General features: G+C 38.8%; 1 protein-coding gene across 2 annotated transcripts in view; it reads left to right on the top strand.

The window, feature by feature from the left end:
• CADPS2 (calcium dependent secretion activator 2) overlaps positions 1 to 22,150 on the top strand; it is a 357,625-nt gene that overhangs the window by 171,764 nt on the left and 163,711 nt on the right. For both annotated transcript variants that reach the window (XM_044422997.1, XM_044422995.1), the window contains exon 9: positions 18,596 to 18,662. In XM_044422997.1, the coding sequence (XP_044278932.1) occupies positions 18,596 to 18,662 (67 nt within the window). The remainder of the gene's footprint in view (positions 1 to 18,595; positions 18,663 to 22,150) is intronic.

Raw genomic sequence — 22,150 nt, 5'->3', positions numbered from 1 at the left:
TTCGTCCCATGTGAAATTCTACTATATCAGACATATTCATCCTTAATATTATTCTGAGGGATTACAAGATCCCCCCCCCCCCCGGCAACACACACACATCAGTTTTGGAATAATCCATGTTGCAACTCCTTCAACCCCTCCTTCATTACAAGAGTGATTCAGATTGTACTGTCTAGCTGCATTTAGAATGGTTTCTACTTCTGCTACTTCTTAGTATTGAAAACGTATGGGGACTTTGCCCTATTGTGGCACTGCGTGATGTCAACTCCTTCATTACATCAAAGAAATTTTGCATTATTGCATCTAGCATCTATTTTATTCCTCTTAAACAAGGTGGACTGATTTGCAGTAGAGGATTTGAAGAACTCCTATTTCCACGTTGCTGCCAAATGCTCCATTTAGCATTTCTTCTAGTTCATTGTTGGCAAGGTTTCTTACCAGTTTCACATTCTCCTTTTCATACCACAAGTCTTTACAAAATGTGTAGTGGCAGTCTGTGTTCATTTTTGTCTTCAAGGCATTTGAGTATATCCTTATTTAGATGACTGACTCCTTGTCACTTCATCAAGCTTGGAGTGTAGCCAAACCATTGGGCTCACTTGCAGTCTTCTGTTTCAACTGAGTCTTTATGAGAAATGCAGCAGATCCCCATTGTTTTCTATCCAAAGAATTCAATCCTTTGGGCCTGTCAGATGTTGAGCCTTTCTACATCTGGACTGAGTAACTGTGTTGGGAAGGAAACAGAATCCATCTCATTGCATCACACCTCCTCTGTTCAGCATCTCCTGCGCTTGGTGGCAGTTAGAGAAGCAGCGATGGAATTTTCTTGGCTCTGTCTGCACCTGGTACAGAACTGCTTTCTCTGGGCCTTCAAACCCATGCTCGATGCCTGTTCCACATGCCTGACCTGAGTGCCATTGCCAGAACCCTTTTGTAGTGGTCAGTTCTGTTCAGCCTGCAAGAGTGTGCAACTTTCTATTAATCTTTCCTTCAGGAGGCCTCACAAGAGGTATATTCCTTACAAGTTGGGAATCCCATTGTGGACTACCCACTCCCCGGAATCTAGGGTCAGCACAAGAAACCTTCCACCATATCAATTTTTAATTTTTTGAATGCTTGGGGATACAGAAGGCACTAAAGGCCTTTGGTCTATCTTACAGAGTAGCCATGTGCAACTAATGAAGGATAGTGACTTTTTGCCTACAGGTACCCTCATCTTTGTGCATACATCCTTTCCCATTCCCCAATAACTCCTGTTGCCCCAGGTTCCAGGTTCTAGGTCACACTATGCTTCTTGCATTGGTGGATGACAAAGAGGGATACAAAGTGGCTGAGATCCTAAAGTCTTATCTTCATCAGGGCAGTTTGCAATACCTCATCAACTTGACTTGTAACAGTCTCTGACTATGCAGGTTTCACTGCAGGTACATGGAAAGCCTGGATTCAGGTGTGGAGGGAGGCTTGGAGAGGGGAGTGGTGTCAACCCTTCCTCAAGAAGGTGCTCGACTTAAATGGATTAGAAGTTCTCTCCCCTCAGGGATGAGCTAGAAGCAATGATTCAGGGAGAAGCCAGAACTGGACTTGGCGGCTTTTGGAGATTAACAAGCAGAGTTTAGCCCCTCCCTGGGATTAATCATAGTCTGATCAGGAGGTAGTATGACCTCCCAGCCCCAAGATCTTTGATGTAAAGTGATGAGCACAGGTTTGCTCTTACAGGATACGTGCAAGCTTGCAGTCTAATGTTGTGCACTGGCCCTTCTTTCCTTCTGGTTATCAAACTCAAGGCCATCCCTTGAAGTGTAGCTATTTTATTAAAACTTTACAGAATAGTATGAACTCTAGCCTCCTACCAAAGTTGAGGGAAAGCATCTGCTCATGTAGAGTTGAATCCAGACTGGGAACTCCCCCTCTGTCCCTTCCTTTCAGTAAAGCATCTGACTTCACCCTCAGGATGGCTTTTCCTGCTTGAAGGCAGGAATGCTGGAGACCTTCTAACTGGCCAGCTCATTTCTCCCATTGCCGCCTGACTGGGTCAAGACGGAGGTCTCTCATATTCTCCCCCTCCCATTCTGAAAACCTTTACACCCTTTCCAAAGCAGGTCAGTTTTCATGTTCTGCCTGAGAAACTTCACTAGGTAACCATGAAACATCAAATTCCTCTTCCACTAGGTAACCATGAAACATCAAATTCAGTTGCTCTTCCTCCTCCTCCAAATCAGACAAATTTGTCTGAACAGTTTGTGATGAGCAAGAGATGGTCTCACTCTCTGCACTGCCATAATCAGCTGTATCTGGGGACTTTGGTGGAATCTAGTCTGTTTCTGTTTTTAAAAACCCAAAAGTACACTAGGTAGGAAAATGTCTCTGGCACTCAAGTCCTAACACTTCATTCCTGTCTTCCTGCATCCTTTGCTCCAGGCGAATTTGTGTACTGTCTTTGACAATACTGTGCCAATCCCTGAATTATTATTGTAGTTCCAGTTTTTGCTGGACTGCTCATCTGTTCTTCTGTTTCTCATCCAAAGCTTGGTTGTGGTAATCAAACTAAGTTAGAGCTACCTGTATCCATTGCTTTGGCTATGAGCTTGGCTCATTTATCAGCTAGACACTATAGTATCATTTGTGTCTGGTCAAAAAAGGCAGTCATTGTAATATCCAAACCCCACATCTTGGCTTGCCTTTCCCTCAGTGAGCCCAAATTGGGTGGGTTCCAACACCTAATTTCTCTCATGGTGCATGGCTTGCTGCATTTTTTAATCTGCTCAGGGGTATAGCAGAAGGTCACTTCAAAACTACCCTAGAAGGGCTGAGGGGGTCCCCTGCCGCCACCATGTAGCTTGCTGGGTTAACACAAGCCATGTGCCATGAAGGTAATTGGGCAAAAATGTACAGTGTGCATCCCAGCACATGCAGAGATGGGTTTTACAGGATGATCCTGTGAACCCAGCCACTGAGTCCATTACGACAACAAACTTGTGTGCGAACTGGACCAAATGTTCGCTCCAAACTGAACACTGTTTTATTAAAGGCTCCGTTAAAGCTTTTCATCGTAGTTTCAGTGCTGATATTTGTGATATCAGCATGTCATCCCGGGACAATTAGTGGATGTTAGTGTCTAATCGATGCGAAAGGAAACAAGTAAACTAGTTCTGCCTCTCATCGAAACCACAACAACGTGTGTATTAAATAGCATTGACCACAAGAGGGCAGCATGGATTAAAAGAAAGCCTTAAGGATGTGTTTTAAAGTTCAAACTGTTAAATGTGCAATATTGTCAATGTTTGAGCTTTATATTTTTTCTTGTTGCAAACTATTTTTTCCAAAAACTAAAATGTATTTATTTACCAACTGTGTCATGTTAGTTTCCTATTCTGATGGGGTTTTTTTGTTTTGTTTTATTTTTTGGAAGAATGAAGAAACAAGCCAATTCTCCCTTTAAACAAGTCTTCACTTAGATTTTTAAGTCTGTGTAACATGTACATGGTATTTCACAATAGGCTTTCAGAACTTTCTTTGTCTTATACTGTGATGATCACATTGCAGCCAAAATATGTTGTAGGGAGGCAAGTCACACTGATTTTAAATGGATATTTTTTCTAGTCATCTCTGTATAGCCATTTTTAGGTGTACACCTAAGATGCTTATAGATTCATGCTTCTCAAAATGTAACATGGGATTCTGCCACACAGGTGTTTGAATGCATGATCATTGTACAGGTGCTCTTGTCAGGTGGGATTGCTTATGGTTTGCTGCTATGAGGCCACTTGCTGACCCTAATATAATGTGTGAAATGGCTCATAATTCATTTATATACATGATGAGATGAACCTGAAACTCTTAATATACAGGAATATAATTTCTTATCAGACAAAAATACAAGTGGTGGTTATAGCCCAGAAGAGAAGCTGTTCTGTCAGGTCAGAAGCTGTTCTGCTTGTGGAAAGATTGTTTGAGACATTGTGCTAGAGAAGTTGTGCATGGGAAAAAATGAACTAAAGCTAAAAGTGTTCTTCCACTTGCACAAGCATAAGAACTGCTGTGGAACCTGCCTGTGAAGTGTTTTATATAAACTCTTGTATAAGCATTTGCTGACTATTCGCTATTTTCATCATGCTTTTCCTGGAGGCTGCTCTGTATCTTTTACTGATTCTGCCTTTAGTAAAATTCTGTTTTGGAAAAACATTTAAAAGAAATAAAGGCCTTCAGAATAAAGAACATGAAGGGTCATCCTGATGTAGAGACTCCTTACGGCCAAGTTTATGTTCTTTGAAATCAGTAAGGATAGCCCCAAGATAGTGTCTGCGGGAGTGTGTGAGCAAGTGGCTAAATTCACTCAATAGCCAGCTCAGTCTACACTATTCATAGAATCATAGAATAGTAGAGTTGGAGGGGGCCATGAAGGCCATCAAGTCCAACCCCCTGCTATTGCAAGACACCAAGTTACACCATCCCACTCAGATGGCTGTCCAGTTTCTTTTTGAATGTCTTTAGGGTGAGAGAGTCCACCAAAATTTATATACTGCAAAATTTATCTGAGGACACTTTATGTTCAGCAAGTTAGTGCCAAGTTAGTGACATTCTACATTAGCCAGATATTATTGACTGTTCATAAAGATATAGTCTACTACCACAGTTGTTCAATGTCTATAGAGTGTTGTCATTTTGTGTTGTTTGTGTTTTGCTCTGAATATTACACTAAAAAAGTTCAGATCATTACACCAAAAAGCATAGTTTCCATACAAGAATGCATAAAATTTTTATAAAATCAGTTTCATCTTTGTTCACAAAGAAATCAGAAACTTTCTGAAATTGTCATGTATTCTGATGGCAAATGTGTTTTGATTGTACATTTTAATACACATGTGTAACCATGGATCCATTCAGTTCTGACAAAAATCAGAAACATTTGAAATGAAGGAACATATTTTCTGGTTCTAGATAAGCAAATCTCATAGCAGATGCAATTAGAATTTATGAAAACAATACTAATTCCTATTTGCCAAAGGTTTTATCAATATAAAATAGTTGCTCTCAAACTATTCGGCATGAGTGAAATTCAGCTGGATCAATTTTTGTTTATGATCTGTTTTGCAGCTACTTTAAATAAATCACACACTATAATATAGCAAATAAGTATGGGCATATGTATATAATGTCATTTTGATGTTTGTTGACTCTGGAGCACCTGAACATTTCTAAGAAGGCCATCCGAAAGCCACTCCATACTAATGTCATCTCATTGACATGAATTGGATTATACCAATGTAATTGGCCACTGAAGTGCCTCCTTTTAGTGCTCAAAAGTACAATTACATGATTACTGTACAATTCAGTGATTGCTTCTATATGCTGTGCTTTAATATGGGTTAAAGCTTAGTTTCACTTTTTTGAACTGAAAATAGAATGCTTATGATGGATGTTCTGTACAAAGATGCTCAAATGTGAACTTCGTTGGCCTGTTTACATTCTCAGATTTTAATCACACACAGCTTAGATCCTTTTCCAAGATGTAACATTTGATTTGAGAGAAAAAGTATGTTTTACTTCTGTACATGGAGATAACCAAGACTTCTAGATTAAGAGCACATACCCTGCAAAAGTATGGTGTATATTCTGCCTTGGGTGAGCTAGCCTCCCCCTCTCCCCACTTTGCATAACATGCTGACATACTGTTATCATATCACACTGCCCCTAGTCCATTTTCAGGCCCAGTTTACAGTGTTGGTTTTAACCTTTAAACAAAGCTTGGGGTCAGGTTACCCAAAGGAGCATCTCTTCCCGTATCTACCTTCCCATACCCTCAGGGCGTCATCTGAGACCCTTCATCAGGTGTCACAAGTGGCTACAAGAGAGAGGGCCTCTTCAAGAGTGGCAGCGTACCTATGGTATGCCCTCCCTTGAGATCTTTTATGCTCCTTTCAGAGACAGGTGAAGACCTTGCATTTTCCCAGTATTCTGAAGAACCCATTTTATTGCTTTGGAACTTTGCACTGTTTCATCCCCGCTTGTAGGTTTACTCTTGTTTTTATTATCTGCTGATATTGATGCATTGTGCTTATTTTTTATGTGTTTTATTGTAGCCTCTACTTAAGTTATTTTTTTAACATGGAAAACACCCAGAAAACTTTGGTAATTGGGTATTTAAAGGTGTAATAAGTACAGCAATGCCTTTTTGTTGTAAAAAAAAAAAAAAAGGCCCAGTAAGTCAGTATTGGCACAAGTGGTTTATGGAATTCATCTGATTTGCTCCTCTCTTCTCTTGAGCTGCAAAACAAATCAGGGTCAGATATTTAACCATAGCTTCCTGTGATGTGCAAACCTGAGACTTAAGTGCTTGCAAGCAAGCTGACTTCAAACTAGCATTGCATTTCCTAGCTTTTTTGTGAGCACTTAACCAGTCCTCACATCATGGGAAACTATGCTGGCTTGTTAGCTTACTCACCTGAGAGAAGGAGCAAAGCTTGATGCTTAGGCATGCTTGTTTAGTAAACCATGATTTTTGGGCTGATGCTCTGTGTGAACTGGGTCACAAAGTGAAAATTATCTGATAAATATAAAAGGGGGGTTGTTAAAAAAAAAAAGAAAGAAAAGTAGTGGTACTCTACTGGGACACTAATAGAAAACTTCAATTTTACAGAGCTTTTATGTACTGCTGCTGAATCTGTTTCAATTGTTGTATCATTTACTTGAACGTGAAATATTCGTTTCCATATATAAGGCATTAAGCACAAACACTGCAGGTTCTTATGTAATCTTGAAACAGGAGGAAAGGAGAGATCTATCATGAATCAATTGTTAAGTCACACTGAGCTGTTCATTTTCACACAGTGTGTACATGCAACATGCATATCCTTCCGTTTCACTGAGGAACTCAAAATATTGAATGTTAGATTCTCAGAAAATTCATCCAATTTTGGGCAAGGCTCAGCTCTGTTTAGTGTTTTTCCAGCTCCATCTGGGATTGTCATCTGCTCCAAGCAAGGCTTAGGCAAGGGGACAAAGCATGGGGACAGGCAACAGGAGCCATTTTAGCACCGTGGCCAGCACCACAGGGCCTAGGAGTGCATTCAGGACCACGGAGAGCGGCCCTGAAGACATCGTCTGACAAGCCTTCCCAGCACTGGCTAAGAGGAGCTGGAAGGGTTTCATAGCCACGACAGGAGCATTCTTCTGGGAACACCACCTCCTCAAGTGTTGTAGCTGGTTTGCATAAGAGACCAGTGTCCTTTTTCACAGTTATTGAAGTCCTGGAGAGTGATGAGCTGGTTGAATAGTGGCCCCACTTACTAGAGTGTCTGAAGTCCATTCTTTTCAGTCAGAAGAGCAGCCTCTCCTGCAGATTGAGGTGACAGGATCCAAGTGGTGAGCCCTAGTTGTGAAGATTAGAACTTGTTCTGACTCCTCTAATTCACTGCCACTACAGACCTCACTCTCAGAGGACTTTTAGTCCCAGACCATAACACTATTTACAAATGGAACTACAGCATATTTCTCCTCAAGAATGCATGGACTGCATGTTGACCTAAACCTGTTCTCGGAACGTTATTTTTTCTGCTCTGAACTCATATTGTGTCAGCAGTGAATGGGGAAGCAGCGATAAACTAATATAAGCTGAGATTAAAGTTTAATTTGCTTTACTTCCTTGAATTTTATTGTCCGTGATGTTGTAAAAAATTGCTTTGAAATCATTTTGTAGATCTTATGAGCAGCTACATTCACCAATAATGTTAAGAGCAAGAGTAGTTATTCGTTTGCCAACACAAGACTGCAACAACATGTGACATTTGGTCACTTTTATAGAAAAAAAAATATAGCTCCTACAATATTGGTAATCCAAAGCAGTTGTGTTTGCACAGTTTGGGCAAAAATGTCTGGCAATGAGATGGCTTACAGGTATTTTAGCATTATGGGACTTATTTGCGTAGGACTGTGCTTTAGTTTCCAAATACTTGTTGACTGGTAATACGATTAGATATGACTGAAAAATTGGTGGGAGGGACTGAATGCTACTTAAACTAGGTTGAGGCAAGCCACACTGCATCCATCATCACAGGTACCATGCAGTGTACTGAATCAGAACATTTCTATTTCATTAGGCATCTCTTGTCTGGTATTGGAGAAGTGTCAAGTGGATTACATGGGTTTTCTCCTGGTCTGCAAAATAAGTATGAGTGTTGAGAGAGGTAAACTGTGGATGCCATTTAGATTTGCTCTCTAGTCATGAAAATGGAGTACCATTTCTGTATATTGGATTCTGTGTCCATGAATCTGAGAATGAATCTCTCTTACTGGGGTGCAGTAATTTATTTGAAAAACCCTGTATTAACCTGCCCATGTAGTCTTGCTATTAAGTAACTAATGTGTGTTGACTTCACACTTCCTTGTTTCACTGATTAGTTTCAAACCTCTGACAATGTTTTAAAATATTTTTGTTAAATTAATTTCTTTTGTAAAATCTGATTATAAGTGATTACAAAAATAATTACAGGGTACTGTAACATTCTGAATAAATATATCAGTGCACAAATTAAGGGAAAATGCTAGCTTATTTCATAGCTATAACCATGAAACCTATCAGCATGGAACAGTGATTAGAATGTTGGACTAGACCTAGAAAGACCTATGTTGAAATTCTACTCAGCCTTCAAATGCGTTTGGATGACTTTGGAACAATCATGCTCTGTCCCTTTCTCACATAGTTTCAGCAACCTACCTTGCAAGTTGTTGAGAGGATAGTGAGGAGAACCATCTACGCTGGTATTAAGAACCACTTTCACTACCATCTCTGACTTGTGGCAACCTGAAGCCCACCTGAAGTTGTCCATGACAGCTCCATTCAACTCTTCCAAGCTCAAGACTATGATTTCCTTTATGGATTCAATCTATCCCATATTCGGTCTTCTCTTTCATCTTCTGCCTTTGACTTTCCCTAACATGATTGTCTTCTCCAATGAGTCTTGCCTTCTCATAATGTATCCAAAGTATGACAGCCTCAGTTTGGTCATTTTTGTTTTTAGGAAAAGCTCTGGCTTAATTTGATCTGTGTGTCCAGAATATTCATAAAGCTCTCTTCCAGCACCATGTTTTGAATGCATCGGTTTTCTTCCTCTCAGCTTTCTTCACTGTCCATATTTCACACCCATAGATTGTGATTGGAAGTACAATATTTGGATGAGCTTGACCTTAGTCTCCAGTAAAACATCATCACACTTCATGACTTTTCCTTCATTTCTGCCTTACCAAATCTCAGTCTTCTTCAGATTTCTTGACTGCAGTCTCCTTTGGATTGATGATTGACTGATTGATGACTGAACTGAACGATGTGAAATCCTTGACAATTTCAATCTCTTTATTTTTAACAGTAAAGTTATGTAATTCTTCTGTGGCCATGATTTTTGTTTCCTTAATACTCAGCTGCAATCCTGCTCTAGTACTTTCATTTTTCAATTTAATCCAGAGTCATTTCAAGTCATTGCTTCTGCTGGCAGTATGGTATAGTATAGTGTGGTATGGCATTAGTGATGTTTCTTCCTCCTTCCTCTGATTCTAAACCAGCTTTCCTTATGATGTGCTCTGCATACAGATTGTATAGCTAGGGGAATAAAATACATCTTTGTCTGGCACCTTTTCCTGTGGGAAACCATTCTGTTTCTCTGTATTCTGTCTTAAGTGTAGCTTACTGTCCATGATACAGATGCATTAGGAAAATCAAGTGCTGAGGCACACCTATTTCTGTCAGGACCACCCATAGCTTCTTGTGATCCACACAGTCAAAGGCTTTGCTGTGTGGTCTGTGAAGCACAGACTGATCTTTTTCTGAAATTCTTTGGTGCACTCTGTAGCCAACATATATTTGCTATATGATCTCTAGTTCCTCTTCCCTTCAGAACCCAGCTTTGATGTCCAGCATTTCTTGCTCCATATAGGGCAGTATTCACTGCAACACTTTGAGCATCACTTTGCTTACATGGCAGATTAATGCAATGGTCCTATGGTTGCTGAACTCGTTTGCATCTCCTTTCTTAGGGACTAGAATATATATTGAGCATTTCCAGTCAATGGGCCATTGTTTTCTTTTCCCCATTTGTTGACATATTTTTGTTAGGATTTGTTTTCTGCAGCTTGGAATAGTTCCATTGGTATCCTAACTACGCCAATTGCTTTATTCTTTATGAGTGCTTTCAGAGCAGCTTTCACTTTGTCTTCTAACATCTAGCATCTTCTAACATCTAGCTTCTAGCAGGCTCTTCTTCATAGGATTCCACTTCAAAGAAGCCTGTCATCCTTGCAGCTCTTTTGTATAGTTCTTCTATACACTCTTTCCACTTTCTCTTTATTTTCTCCTGGTCAGATAGTATGTTCCCTTGTTTACCCTTTAACATTCCTAATGTTGGTTTGAATTTCCTTTAGAATTCTTGGATCTTCTGGAAGAGGTCTCTAGTTTTTCCTCTTTTGTTGCCCTCTTCTATTTCTTTTCAATCAGTAGTTATTTTTGTCTCGATGTGATCATCACTGAAAAGTTGCTTGCATAAAGTGGCTCTTATAGTAGTCATAGCTGGTCACAAAGCACACATTTGCCAGAAATCAAACAGGTGAAACTACATAAAAAAGAGCCCAGTACAAAGCTAGGGTGTGTTTGGAGCCCCCAAATGCAGAACTGCTCTTTGAAACCCAAAAAAGACAGCACTGGAGAGCATTACCTTGCTGATACAACTTGCCTTCTTCCCAGTTAAAAAAAGAACATACAACATAAGAAATAAAATATAAATTGGGAAGGGGAGAGATAGTTGTCTGTGCACAACTTGGGCATCACAGCAGTAATGTATATCTCTAAGAAGGAAAAGCCCAGGGTTTAAAATAACTTTTTAAAAAGACTATTACACTATCTCAAATGTTTCATCTTAACATTTCCTCTTTTATAGAAAGAATGATTAAATGGCATGTGTCAAATATAGTCCCAATATTTCAAAAGTTGTGCATGCAGTAAGTTTCATCTGGTGTGATAATAAATTACATCTTCAAAAAGAGCAGTCCCTTTCCCCCTACCACCTCCTGAGTTTTACTTCATTCATTTGCCTACATACAGATTGCACAATTTAGTCCTATGTTTCCTACTCGCAACCCAGAAAGTATCCATAGGAGTCAGGTTTTTGTGTGCTTGTATAGGCCCTGCATGACCACCATATAGCATGTGAGCAGCTGGCAAAGTGACACCATCAAATCTACATTCTCATCCCTCGGCCCCATCATCCATAGTATTTACATGCTGTGAAACTGGAAGAGGTTTAAACTGTAACACTTTTTCATCAATTAGTGGAAGAGCAGTAACTAGCCATTGGCTGCAATTGTCCATCTGCATTTAAAAAGTACAAATCAGAACAAAATGGAAAGAGTGGTCCTTAATGCCATGCTTCCCTGGAGGAATACCATCCTAAGGCTACTGTAATTGTATGCACACTGGAAGTAAGTTCCAATGAGATTACTGGAAGCTACTTTTCAGTGGTTACTCTTCTCATACTGTAAAGCTGAGGCATTCTCCTTTTGGTTTAGGAAACACGTATAGCCTGATGTTCAGTTTTGCTTAGCTCAAGCACTCAAACATTTTTTGTTTTTATCTTTAAAATACATTGTAGCTCTTAGCACTTCTGGGAACCTATTGCAATCTTACTACTAAATATTTTTAGGCTATGTAGTTGTCACGTAGGTTGCTTCCCAGGCAAGACACGATGGTCTAGAGCATGCCCTTCCAACTGAATTTTATATTGCTTTAAATCATCTTTGTTGAAGAAATGTAATATGCTTCTCTTCACATAAGAAATGGCAAGGTAACATGCTATGGTAAGCAAACAGGAAATTCCAACTTTCTATGTTTATATATATGAAAATAATATCGATCCATTATTGTGCCTATATTAGTCGGAAAATATATACCTGAGGGAATGGGGCAGGGAGAATGGAAAGTTTTCAAGGAAATAGCTGGGCATTATTGTCAGTTTTCCCATTCATGTTATAACCATCTTGTTCATTGGTGTTAATATAAATGTTCTCCATTATTGTATAGGTTTCCTGACACTCTTCAAGATATTTGTCCTTAGCAGGCATAATTACAACAGCTGTTTGGTCTCTGTGTGTGTTTTTTCCCACCCATTTGTTGTGAAGATGTGTTTAGTCCTCTTTCTCAAGAGCACAGAAAGGTACTAAAATCAATTTGAGAATGTTTACTGCTAGGCTTCAGATGACCCAGGCCATATTGTTGTCTTGAATCCGTTGTCTCTCTTATCCTCAGCTGAAGACAAAAAAAAGGCTTAATCTTGTGGGGTTAAATAAAAGAAGGAATGTAGTACAAGGAAGGATTCCTTTTATGCTAGGCAATACAGAACATGCCGTGATGACTGAAAGTGCCTGTGGGCATTTGGTCCCTTTGGTTCTCAGGATGAATGCAAGGATGCCCACAGATAGCCTGTATTGTTGTCAGTTAAATGGGATCATGAGTGTCTGAAAGGTGTTTGAGAATGAACTGAAAATCATTTTCACAAGTGGATGATTACTTCTGCCACATGTTAACCGAACTCTATCAGAATGGCCCAGATTTTGAGACTGCATTAATTGCTCTTTCAACCTTGACTGAAGCTTTCTTTTTTTTCTTTTTCTTTTTTTAAGAAAGCCCTTTGCTGGACTATACTGCTATGTGTATTGATTTTTCTTTCTATGTTTCCCTCATTGTGATAAATAAAACCTCATAAAAACAGAAAAATTATATTTGAGATGCAAATGGAACGTTTCATTCTGTAGACTTAAAACAAAAAGAAGTAAAACCTGAAAAAGAAAAAAAAAACCTGTTACAAAAGTAATAAATCCCTCTTTTCCCCTCCAGTTGGTGAATTGTTCTAGTATTTCATGGATAAGTATGGTATTCATTAGTATAAAGTCTCTTCCCTGACCCATCAGCACACAGAACCATGAACTCTTAACAGCATGGTATAAATGCAGATAAACTTTTGTTCTCTTTTTCTATATTTGACATACCACCAGATAACTGGGACTGCCTTGCTGTATGTTTTGACTTTTCATTCTGTATGGAACATAACTTGAAAAAAACTCACAATATTTTCACCCAGCATATTCACCTTTTGCAATTAACAAAAACAGATTTCACATTTTAGAAGTGCAATGTATCTGAAGAAAAAACATAAAAGACAAGTCATTTGTAGTACCTTTATGGCAGATAGATTCAATATGCATTGTAATTTCTGTCATCTCAAGCTCAGAAAATGAATTTTAATAATTCTTTTGAAATGTTAGCGTTCCTTTTGAGAAGTTTACCCCCTCCATGGGTTTAAGGATAGGAAGGATGAATTTGCAAACAAAACAAAAAGCAGAGAAGAGACATTGTTATGTGATTTATTTGTCTCATATAGGAGGAGGAAAACAAGTGAATTCGGTTCTCCAAAAGTTGGGTTATATGTAACCTAAATTGCATCATACGTGCTTAAGAGAGAAGGCAGAGTTAGCATCTACTGCTACAGGCCAAAGAGCCCTGGACTTTCTCCTGCTCTCGATTATTGGAACTTGCAGTCCGCCTTGGCTTAAGCAACTGTATTGCTGAGGAGCAGCAGTAGATTCCATGGCCTACTTCCTCTGTGGCTCTATGCAAGCAAGTGGTGATAATGGGAGTGAAAGGGTAGAGTCACTGAGGGAGGGGGCCTTGGCGATGGCTTGTCCAAGGTATCAGCAACTTTGGAGAAGCTCAAGTTTCGCTGAAATGCCAAGAATAAAAATAAAAACCTTAAAGGAAAGATCACTACATGGGGGGAGCCAGTGTGTGGAGGGGTAAAACCCTGACTCGGGCCATTAAAGACGAAGTATTCTCACTGCACAGAAAACTGGGAGCAGGGGGTTTACATGGAGTAACCTGAGCAGGACCATACCAACCTGCAACATGTTGTGGCAAGTATTATATGCTTAATATAATTCAGATCCATGTGTTTTTGAGACTTGGATGTTTTTCTACATTTACCTATTCCCAAAGAAGGCCTGCATATCAAACATAGAATCTCTGAATGTTACAATGGATTTCTGGATAGTTCATGCACAACTTGGCTTAGCCTGTTGGGCATCACTGCTGCCCTGTTTGAATTTTACTCTGTAACTTCCAGAACTTTCTGGTTAGTTTCATGTTCTTGGAAGAGTTCAGTTGTGGGCAACTGAGTGTCTATCTTGGATAATTCTCTACCATTACTGTACTTACTGTGGAACCTCTGACAAGCACCTGAAGCAAACTAGGATCCCATGCAACACAGTTAGGAAACTGCTACAATGGAATAAAAAACTTAGCTGCAAACTTCAGCAAAATGGGGGCCAGTATTTGCATTTCAGTTCAGTATGCATTGGGGCTCAGCAGCTAAAACTGTTGAGGTTGTCAGGGTAGCTTTCACTAGCACAATGTCATTTCCATAAGCAGTTCAGTTAGTAGCTTTTGTCTTGAAACTTTGGAAAGAACTTTTGATTAAAGAATTGCATGATGCTTGATAGTGGAACAGGCAACTTGGTTCCCTCCAAATGATTTGGACTACATCTCCCATAGTTCATGACCACTAGCCATGCTGCCCAGCACTTGTGGGAGTTGTTGCCCAAAACCTCTGGAGGGTTCTCCACCATCTAGCTAAGAAATACATTCTGCATGGAATATTGAACATTCACATCAAATGCTTATTTCAGCATTTCCCCAATATGTTTGGGAGAAAAGAATTTGGAGTGGCTTATCCCTTAATAATTATGAAGACGTCATTCTCAAACAGGCAATTCTTTTCAATCAGGACAACAGTGAAAAAAGGATTATTGGTTTAAAGCTATTGCTGTGCATTTAAAGTGATATGTCAGACCAAGTGTCATGGGACTTTGTTCACTTAAATCCAGGCTTTGTGTCAATAGTGCTAATATCTTTGTTATTTAATCCTTGTAGGAACAATACATTTTAAACCTTAAGTTGTTCCTCTGCCAGGAAAGCTGGTACTTAATGTTTTACTTAAAATGGACTTTCTAGAGCTAAAATATACAGTGCTGTTTGTCTTAATTAAATTCATATGGTATTTAAGTTTGTTATTAGATAACAAAACATCTGGCATTGTACTCTTTTAAACCACAAGCTTAAAGAAAGCATCAAAACAAGACTTTTGAAGAAAGCAATGGTTGCTAGCCACGAAAGCCTAGCCAAGCAGCATGGTGGAGGTGGAGCATGTTTCTTTATGTAGGAAAAACTGTTCAAGAATACAGATGTCTATACCAAATGCACTCCTCTGAATGCATTTCAGGCTGCTCACAATCCTTCCCTAGCAGAAAGCATAGGCATAGCTTTGCTGTCAAATCCAAATAGAAGGAGTAATAGTTATGTAGGAAATGCATCTGTTTTTTACTGTCTTGGTACTGGAAGAACAACTCTGATGTTACAGTTCCTCTGTATCTGGATGTAGGTTACAGAACAGGAAATGTACATTGTAAAACTCCTTCAGACATTATCTTTAAGCTTGTCGTTGCTCAGAGGTCTTTCTTATTGTTTTTTTTTCTGAGCTTGCTAGTGAAGGCAAAAGTTGTAGTCACCTCTCTCCATCCCCTTAATACTCACACCTGCCAAGCCTTCCTCCAGTACCATTCCCCACAGAAATAGTCAGCGGGGAGGAAGAAGTGTGTGCTGTTGGATGCCACTTCTTAAAGTCATACTTTGAGTCTTACAAATCAGGAAAGGCCAGCTAGGGGAAAGGTCTGTGTGCCTACGGGCCTTTGGGGTGCCTTCATCTTGTGGTGTCAAAAACTCCTCAGCCTTCTCCCTAGCTTTGCAAGGAAGGAGGTCTGAAAAACATATGTCACAGATGGTCTATTCTACAGCTGAAAGAAAGAATGTAGAACACGGATTTATTGATTTATTGTGGTTTTTATCCTGCCTTTTTCTCCAAGGAACTCAAGGCAGCTTACCTGATCATCCTCCTCCCTCACTGCACATGTGTCCATGCACGCTGCATGTGCAAGACTCACACATACTGCCAGGAGCCACCTCCCCTCTGCAGCCAGGCCCGTGAGGGCCTTCAGCGCGTGTACCTGTGCCAGGGACAAAGGGAGCACATCTTGCAGACTTTCCTGTGCATAGCTGTCTAGGCAACTTTTCCCACAGACTGTCAGGACAGTGTTTGCCCCATAGCTGGGGGGCAGGGAGAGCAGGGCATGCTGAGAGTCCGCAGGAATGTCAGAAAAAAGCTAGAAGTAGAAGGGAGGTGGGAGATGTGAGTTTCTTTCTTTTTAAGTAAATTTTTATTATTATTTTCTACAAATGAAAAAAGAAACTAAAAAACATCAATCATCAGAAACATCAGACCTGCTGGGTCAGCCCCCCATAATTATTTTTTTAATAGCAATCCGTAAATATATTCAAATCTATGGATAGTCCCGTTTCTCTAGCCAATAATAAAAAGAGTTCCAAGTATGATAGAAGTATGTTTCCTCTTTCTCCTTCAAAGTCAGTTTGTCCATTTCAGCACAATCCAGAATCTTTTTTAAAATCAGTTCCTCAGTGGGTGGCTCTTCACTCCTCCAATGCTGGACAAATGCAATCCTTGCCACAGTAATTACATGTAAAATTAAAGACATAGCTTGTTTATCGACATCATCAAGTACAATGCCTAGTAAAAAGACTTCAGGTTTAAATATTAAAAGATTTTTGTAACATTTCCTCAAGCCATTTATGAATTTTAGCCCAATATTTTTTTGCCTTATCACAAGTCCACCACATATGATAGAAGGTACCTGGTTTATGTTTGCATTTCCAACATCCATTTGACATATTTGAAAACATCTTTGCTAATCTATTTGGCAACAGATACCATCTATAAAACATTTTATAGAGATTTTCTTTATATGAGGTTGCTAAAGTTACCTTGATATTTCTTTTCCACAACTTTTGCCATTTCTGTAACTCAATATTTTATCCAAAATTTTGTGCCCATGTTATCATAGTTTCTTTAACTTGTTCGTCTTCCATTCTCTCATCCAAAAGAAAATTATACAGTCTTTAATCATTTTCTCATCTGATTTTAAGATCACTTGGTCAAAAGTTGTTAACTCCTTATGAAAACCCCACATTTTATAATCTTTAACATATCTCAATTGTATTTGAACCTTATGCCACCAAGAGATATTAATACCCTGCTCTTGTAATTCTTGGTTCTATTTCAATCCTCCATCATTATCCAAAATATCATCATATTTCACAATCATATCAAAATTCAATATGTTTGGATATTCAAGAGCTTCCATAGGAGAAAGCCACCTTGGTAACTGAGTGTAGTTTTGTCTTTAATTTTTCCCACACCGACATTAATGACTTTCTAAGATAATGATTTAAAAAACAACCATGTGTCTTACACTTCTCGTACCACATATAAGTGTGCCAACCCATTTGTAGATCATGCCGAGATGTGAGTTTCTCAGGATGATCACCCTGATGGAGATGCCTGGGCAAAGCCCTTTTGGTCTGCATGAGTAAGCCAATCTTCAGATGAATAAATTGCTGGCTCCCTGAGAAGGATAATTGCACAGCAATTTCCAAGCACCACTCCAGTACAGTTCAGCAACCAGGCAGGAGCAGCAAGCATGCCAGTCTCCAAGGTCCCTTCTGCTGGAGGCAGCACACTGCAATGCCCTGCCGCTGGCAAGTTCCTGTTGCCATGGCTGGGCATCCAATAGCCAAGCACTGGCAAAGTAGAAAGGGAGAGCAAAGCAGCCAATTGGAGCACTGCTGCCTGCAATTCAGTAGTTTATGGGAAGCTTTGGAGAACAGTGGCAGCAGAAAGAGTATTTGCCACAGCTGGGGTTGCTCCTGCTCCAAAACTATGATCAGAGTGTGGAAAGTGCACAAAAATGTGCTTTCTGGGTTCAGACTGCAAAAGAAACAATGGTGAAGCATGCAACCCTTAGAACAAGCCATTGTGTCTCTGCCTGGTTCCATGGAAACCGAGTATGCCATGCTTCACCATGTTTGCTGGGTTCAGGCATAACAACAAGCCACGCTCCCATGCTTTGTGCCATTGCTTGTATTTGTGTCAACCCACCCAATGTATCAAGCTTCTTGACTACCATCATGGTCCACATTTTCAAGCACTTCATGGTGTCTCTCCTCTGGCATGAAGCTGTTTGTTATGGAAACCCTCTTTTATCTTGTTGGCTTCTGGTCCACAGAGATTCAAATCAATATATTTTTGTTGTCGCTGTCTAACTATACATTTAGAATACATAAAGAGTATGAAGTACATACGAACACATTCTCATATAAATAGTGCAGGAGTGACTGGAGGGAACAAATAATAAATGTCACTAACCTTACAGGGTTTTGTAAAGAGGAATAAGGTAATGCAATGGCCAAGTGCAATATAAATGGAAAATGATAATAACAGTACTCAAAAATGTACTTAAATTTTAAGGACAAATAAATAGGAAAGGATAATAAGCAAAAAATTCATAAGGAATTCAAACAGTTTCCTTAATTATACATTGAGGGTGGTTAGCATAACAGTTTAAACAACTAATTATTTATCTTACTGTTTCACAGCTATTTGTATGCACTGGGACAGAAGGTTTGGAAGAGGTGGAAAAAGCGCTACTTTGTTCTTGTACAGGTTAGTAATGTTTCTTACTTGTTTGATTTGGGAAGCTGTATTTCAAGCATCATTAAAGCAATAAACTTTCTATGAATAGAACACCATAGCTTTGATCTTTGTGACAGAAACATGCACAATTTAGCATATAGAGAGCCTTCAGGTTTCTTAATGGCTGAGTGCAGTGAAATATTTTTAATTTGCATGATTTTTTCAAATTGTTCCATGTTCTTACCTGCATCTGTGGTATGGAGCCAAGATTCCCATTTGAGTTTGCTTGCAAAACCTTTCTAGGATAATACCAAGAAAGCATCTCTGTAATCACTTGCCTATAGGTATAGACGTGGTACACAGAAGGTAATGCCCCTTGGGGTTTAGACTAGGCCTATCCAACAACAGGTCAACTTCCTTGGGTTCATGCAGATGTTGTTGCACTACTGGTCATGGAAAAGGCCACCAATAGGGGATATAGTTCAATGGCATCTCATACATACCCGGAAAAACTGTAATGCAGATAGTTTTCAATGGATTTCTTCACTTTTCCAGGAGAAGCCCCTAGGTAAAAGCTGAACATATTGTATCACAGGATACAGTGGGCCAACATAATCCATGAGCAGTTTTGAGTATCTGCATAGATTATTTTTCTGATGGGATTTGTGTATCATGCTATTAAAGCAGTAATAACATTTTACATTATTTATTTATTTATTATTTATTTAGATAACTTATATGTCGCCCCATTCGCATAAGCCTCGGGGCGGCTTCCTATCCATAAAAATGCATTGATAGAAATACATAAAATATTGGAGACATCCTGGTAAAAATTATAGAATCAATAAATAAAATCAACAATTAAAATAACATTTAAATACAAAGGTCTTGGTCTCTCTCTCCTACATGGGGAGACCTTTAAAATTATTTAATTTTTAAACTAAAAATATTTAATTTTTAAACAAATACTAATACAAAAATCATGTAATAAAGTAATAAATTATGTAATACACAAAATATACAAAAAATTTTTTAATCAAGTTTAAAAAAAAAAACATGAATCACCCTTGGTGCACTCCTCCATCAGGCCCATGACTGCCTTTTTTTTCCATTTCCCTGGTCTTTCTAAGATACCCCCTTCCAACCAAAATGGCAATACATCCTTTGAAGGTCTATTACCCTCCTCTTTCATTAATATATATTGAATAAACATACCCCATATATTATTAGAATCAGTCTTTTTATCAATCCTTTTTTCACCCTCATCTCACACATCAACTTGTCATTAACTACTATATTCCAAACTTCTTTGTTCCATTCAATTAATTGGTGATCCCTTTTCTCCTTCCATTTCTTTGCTATTACCAGTGTTGCTGCTGATAACAAATTTATTATTAATTCTTTGATATTCCATTTCCATTTCTTTTCACTAAAAATTAGCAACAATGCTTCAACTTTTAGATTCAATATCTTACTAATCTCCTTAAAAATAATTATCCAGACTATTTTGATGTTTTCTTATTCCCACCACATATGGAAATAGATACTCATATTCCAACCACATCTTCAACATAAATTAGAATTTTTATTATCTATATAAAATAATTTAACCCGGGTCATATACTATTTCCATACTAATTTATAAAAATTTTCCTTAATTGTAATTGACATACTTTTTACTATTATCCCATTATTTCCCCCCAATCATTAAGTCCAGTTTCCATAAAATTTTTAAGAGATTATATTTATCTTCCCTGTCTAATAAAATCTTATATTTCTTCCTTATGGTCCCCCTTGTTTGCATTCCACCTTGCATCTCCCTGGTCATCACAATCTCCTCAAATTTAGTAAGGTCTCTACACTTACCATTTTTCTGCAACCATTCTCTAGTCCATTGTTCCAGTTGCATACCATTAAACCAAGTTAATTTTCTTTTTCCAGATAATGCCTTTATCCTTTCCTTATTATGCATTTTCTCCTTCCAATCTTTTACCCTAAATATTTGTTTTTTCCTTTAATACCTTTCTTAAACTATCCCTCAAATTTTCTGGAAATCCTGTAAGATGATTGACATAAATTCTTCCCTATACTTCTCCCAAGTTCATATCAATTTTTAAAAGGGATTTTCTATCCTTTTTACAATCTTCTTATCATCTTTTTTTAAAGAAAATGTTTGAAAGAGATCCGGCAATTTACTGTTGTTCCATCTCTGGCTGCAAAGAAATATTTGGTATACCTCTTAATTGATTTGCATCATAATATAATTTAATTTTTGGAATACCTAATCCTCCCTCCTTTTATTATTTATGAATTATATCATCTTTTCTTGGGAAAGGGAAAAGCTAAAGGAATTTTTAGGGATGGATTGCAGGAAAGAAGGCAGAAAGAAAAGCACAAGTTTTCTTGCTCCCTGTGCCCTGCACCTGCAGGAGAGGAGAGTGTGCCACACTCCTACGGAAGTCATGCTGGGTCTTGTTGGCGTCCTCTCATTTGGCAAGTCCACATAACCAGGAAAGTGTGGACTCCTGGGAGTATAGAGCTGCAGCCCAAGAATCCTTGGAATGGTACTAGGCCTTCCTCAGAGGTTGATGGATGAATAGCAGGGGGGTTATCTACATATCACAGGCTCTCTGGGTGCTGTTCTGGGGCTCCCCAGGTCCCCTTGCCCAATAGATTTCAGGAATCACAGGAGCAAGAAGAACCTGGGCAGTCCAACAGGACACCGCAGAGCTATCAGGACACCATTCAGAGCTTTCTCAAGGTCCAGTCCCCACAATAGGATTTGGGGGTGTGGGGCTAGGGGCAGTTTTTTGGCTCTCCTCTTTGCCCTTGATGCTTTTTGGCATAGTGCTTAGGGATTAATGCAATAAGTATTCTCTCTGTGTGTTCTCAGGTTCAAAACAAACTTTATTTTAAATAAGTTTCCTGCATTTATATCTTGTTTTCTTCTTCTTCTTCTTCTTTACTCCAGAGTAGGTTCAGCTCTGGACCTTTGCTAGCTAAGATAGGGGATATTTGCATTCTAGATAACACATGGATTTAGAGTAATGTCTGTTTTGGCCCTTGTACTCAGACCTTTATGGAGATGGATATGAAAACTAAATTGTGCATATATTGTGAACATTTTCATTGGAAAAATATCATTCTATGAAGTGTTACATGATCCCTAAATGCAGCATAATGATAAATGGCTCAGTTGCTTTTATCTCAATTACTGCAGTTCAATTACTGTAGAAATCTGTCAAGCCTTGTTGATTCCCATGATCTATACTTGCCACTTACAGCTTTATTGACAATATAGGTCAAGATTTCCAAATAAGCATGCAATAGAGGATGTGAACATTATGATCTTATTGACCCTTTATTGATAAACTAGATGATCTTAATGCAACTTTGCTGGTCAGATATACTGTTTTTCTACACTCAATTCATTTATACGGCAAGTGCCATTTGCTGCACATAGACACTGAGATTCACAGTGTACCAGAGAGCTGGTTCAGGGATTATTTTAATTCAAC

The sequence above is a fragment of the Varanus komodoensis genome, unplaced genomic scaffold (assembly GCF_004798865.1).
Source record: "Varanus komodoensis strain SLA01 unplaced genomic scaffold, ASM479886v1 scaffold13_1, whole genome shotgun sequence".
NCBI lineage: Eukaryota > Metazoa > Chordata > Lepidosauria > Squamata > Varanidae > Varanus > Varanus komodoensis.
Note: the sequence above shows the minus strand (reverse complement) of the source record. Positions and strands in the feature narration are given on the sequence as shown.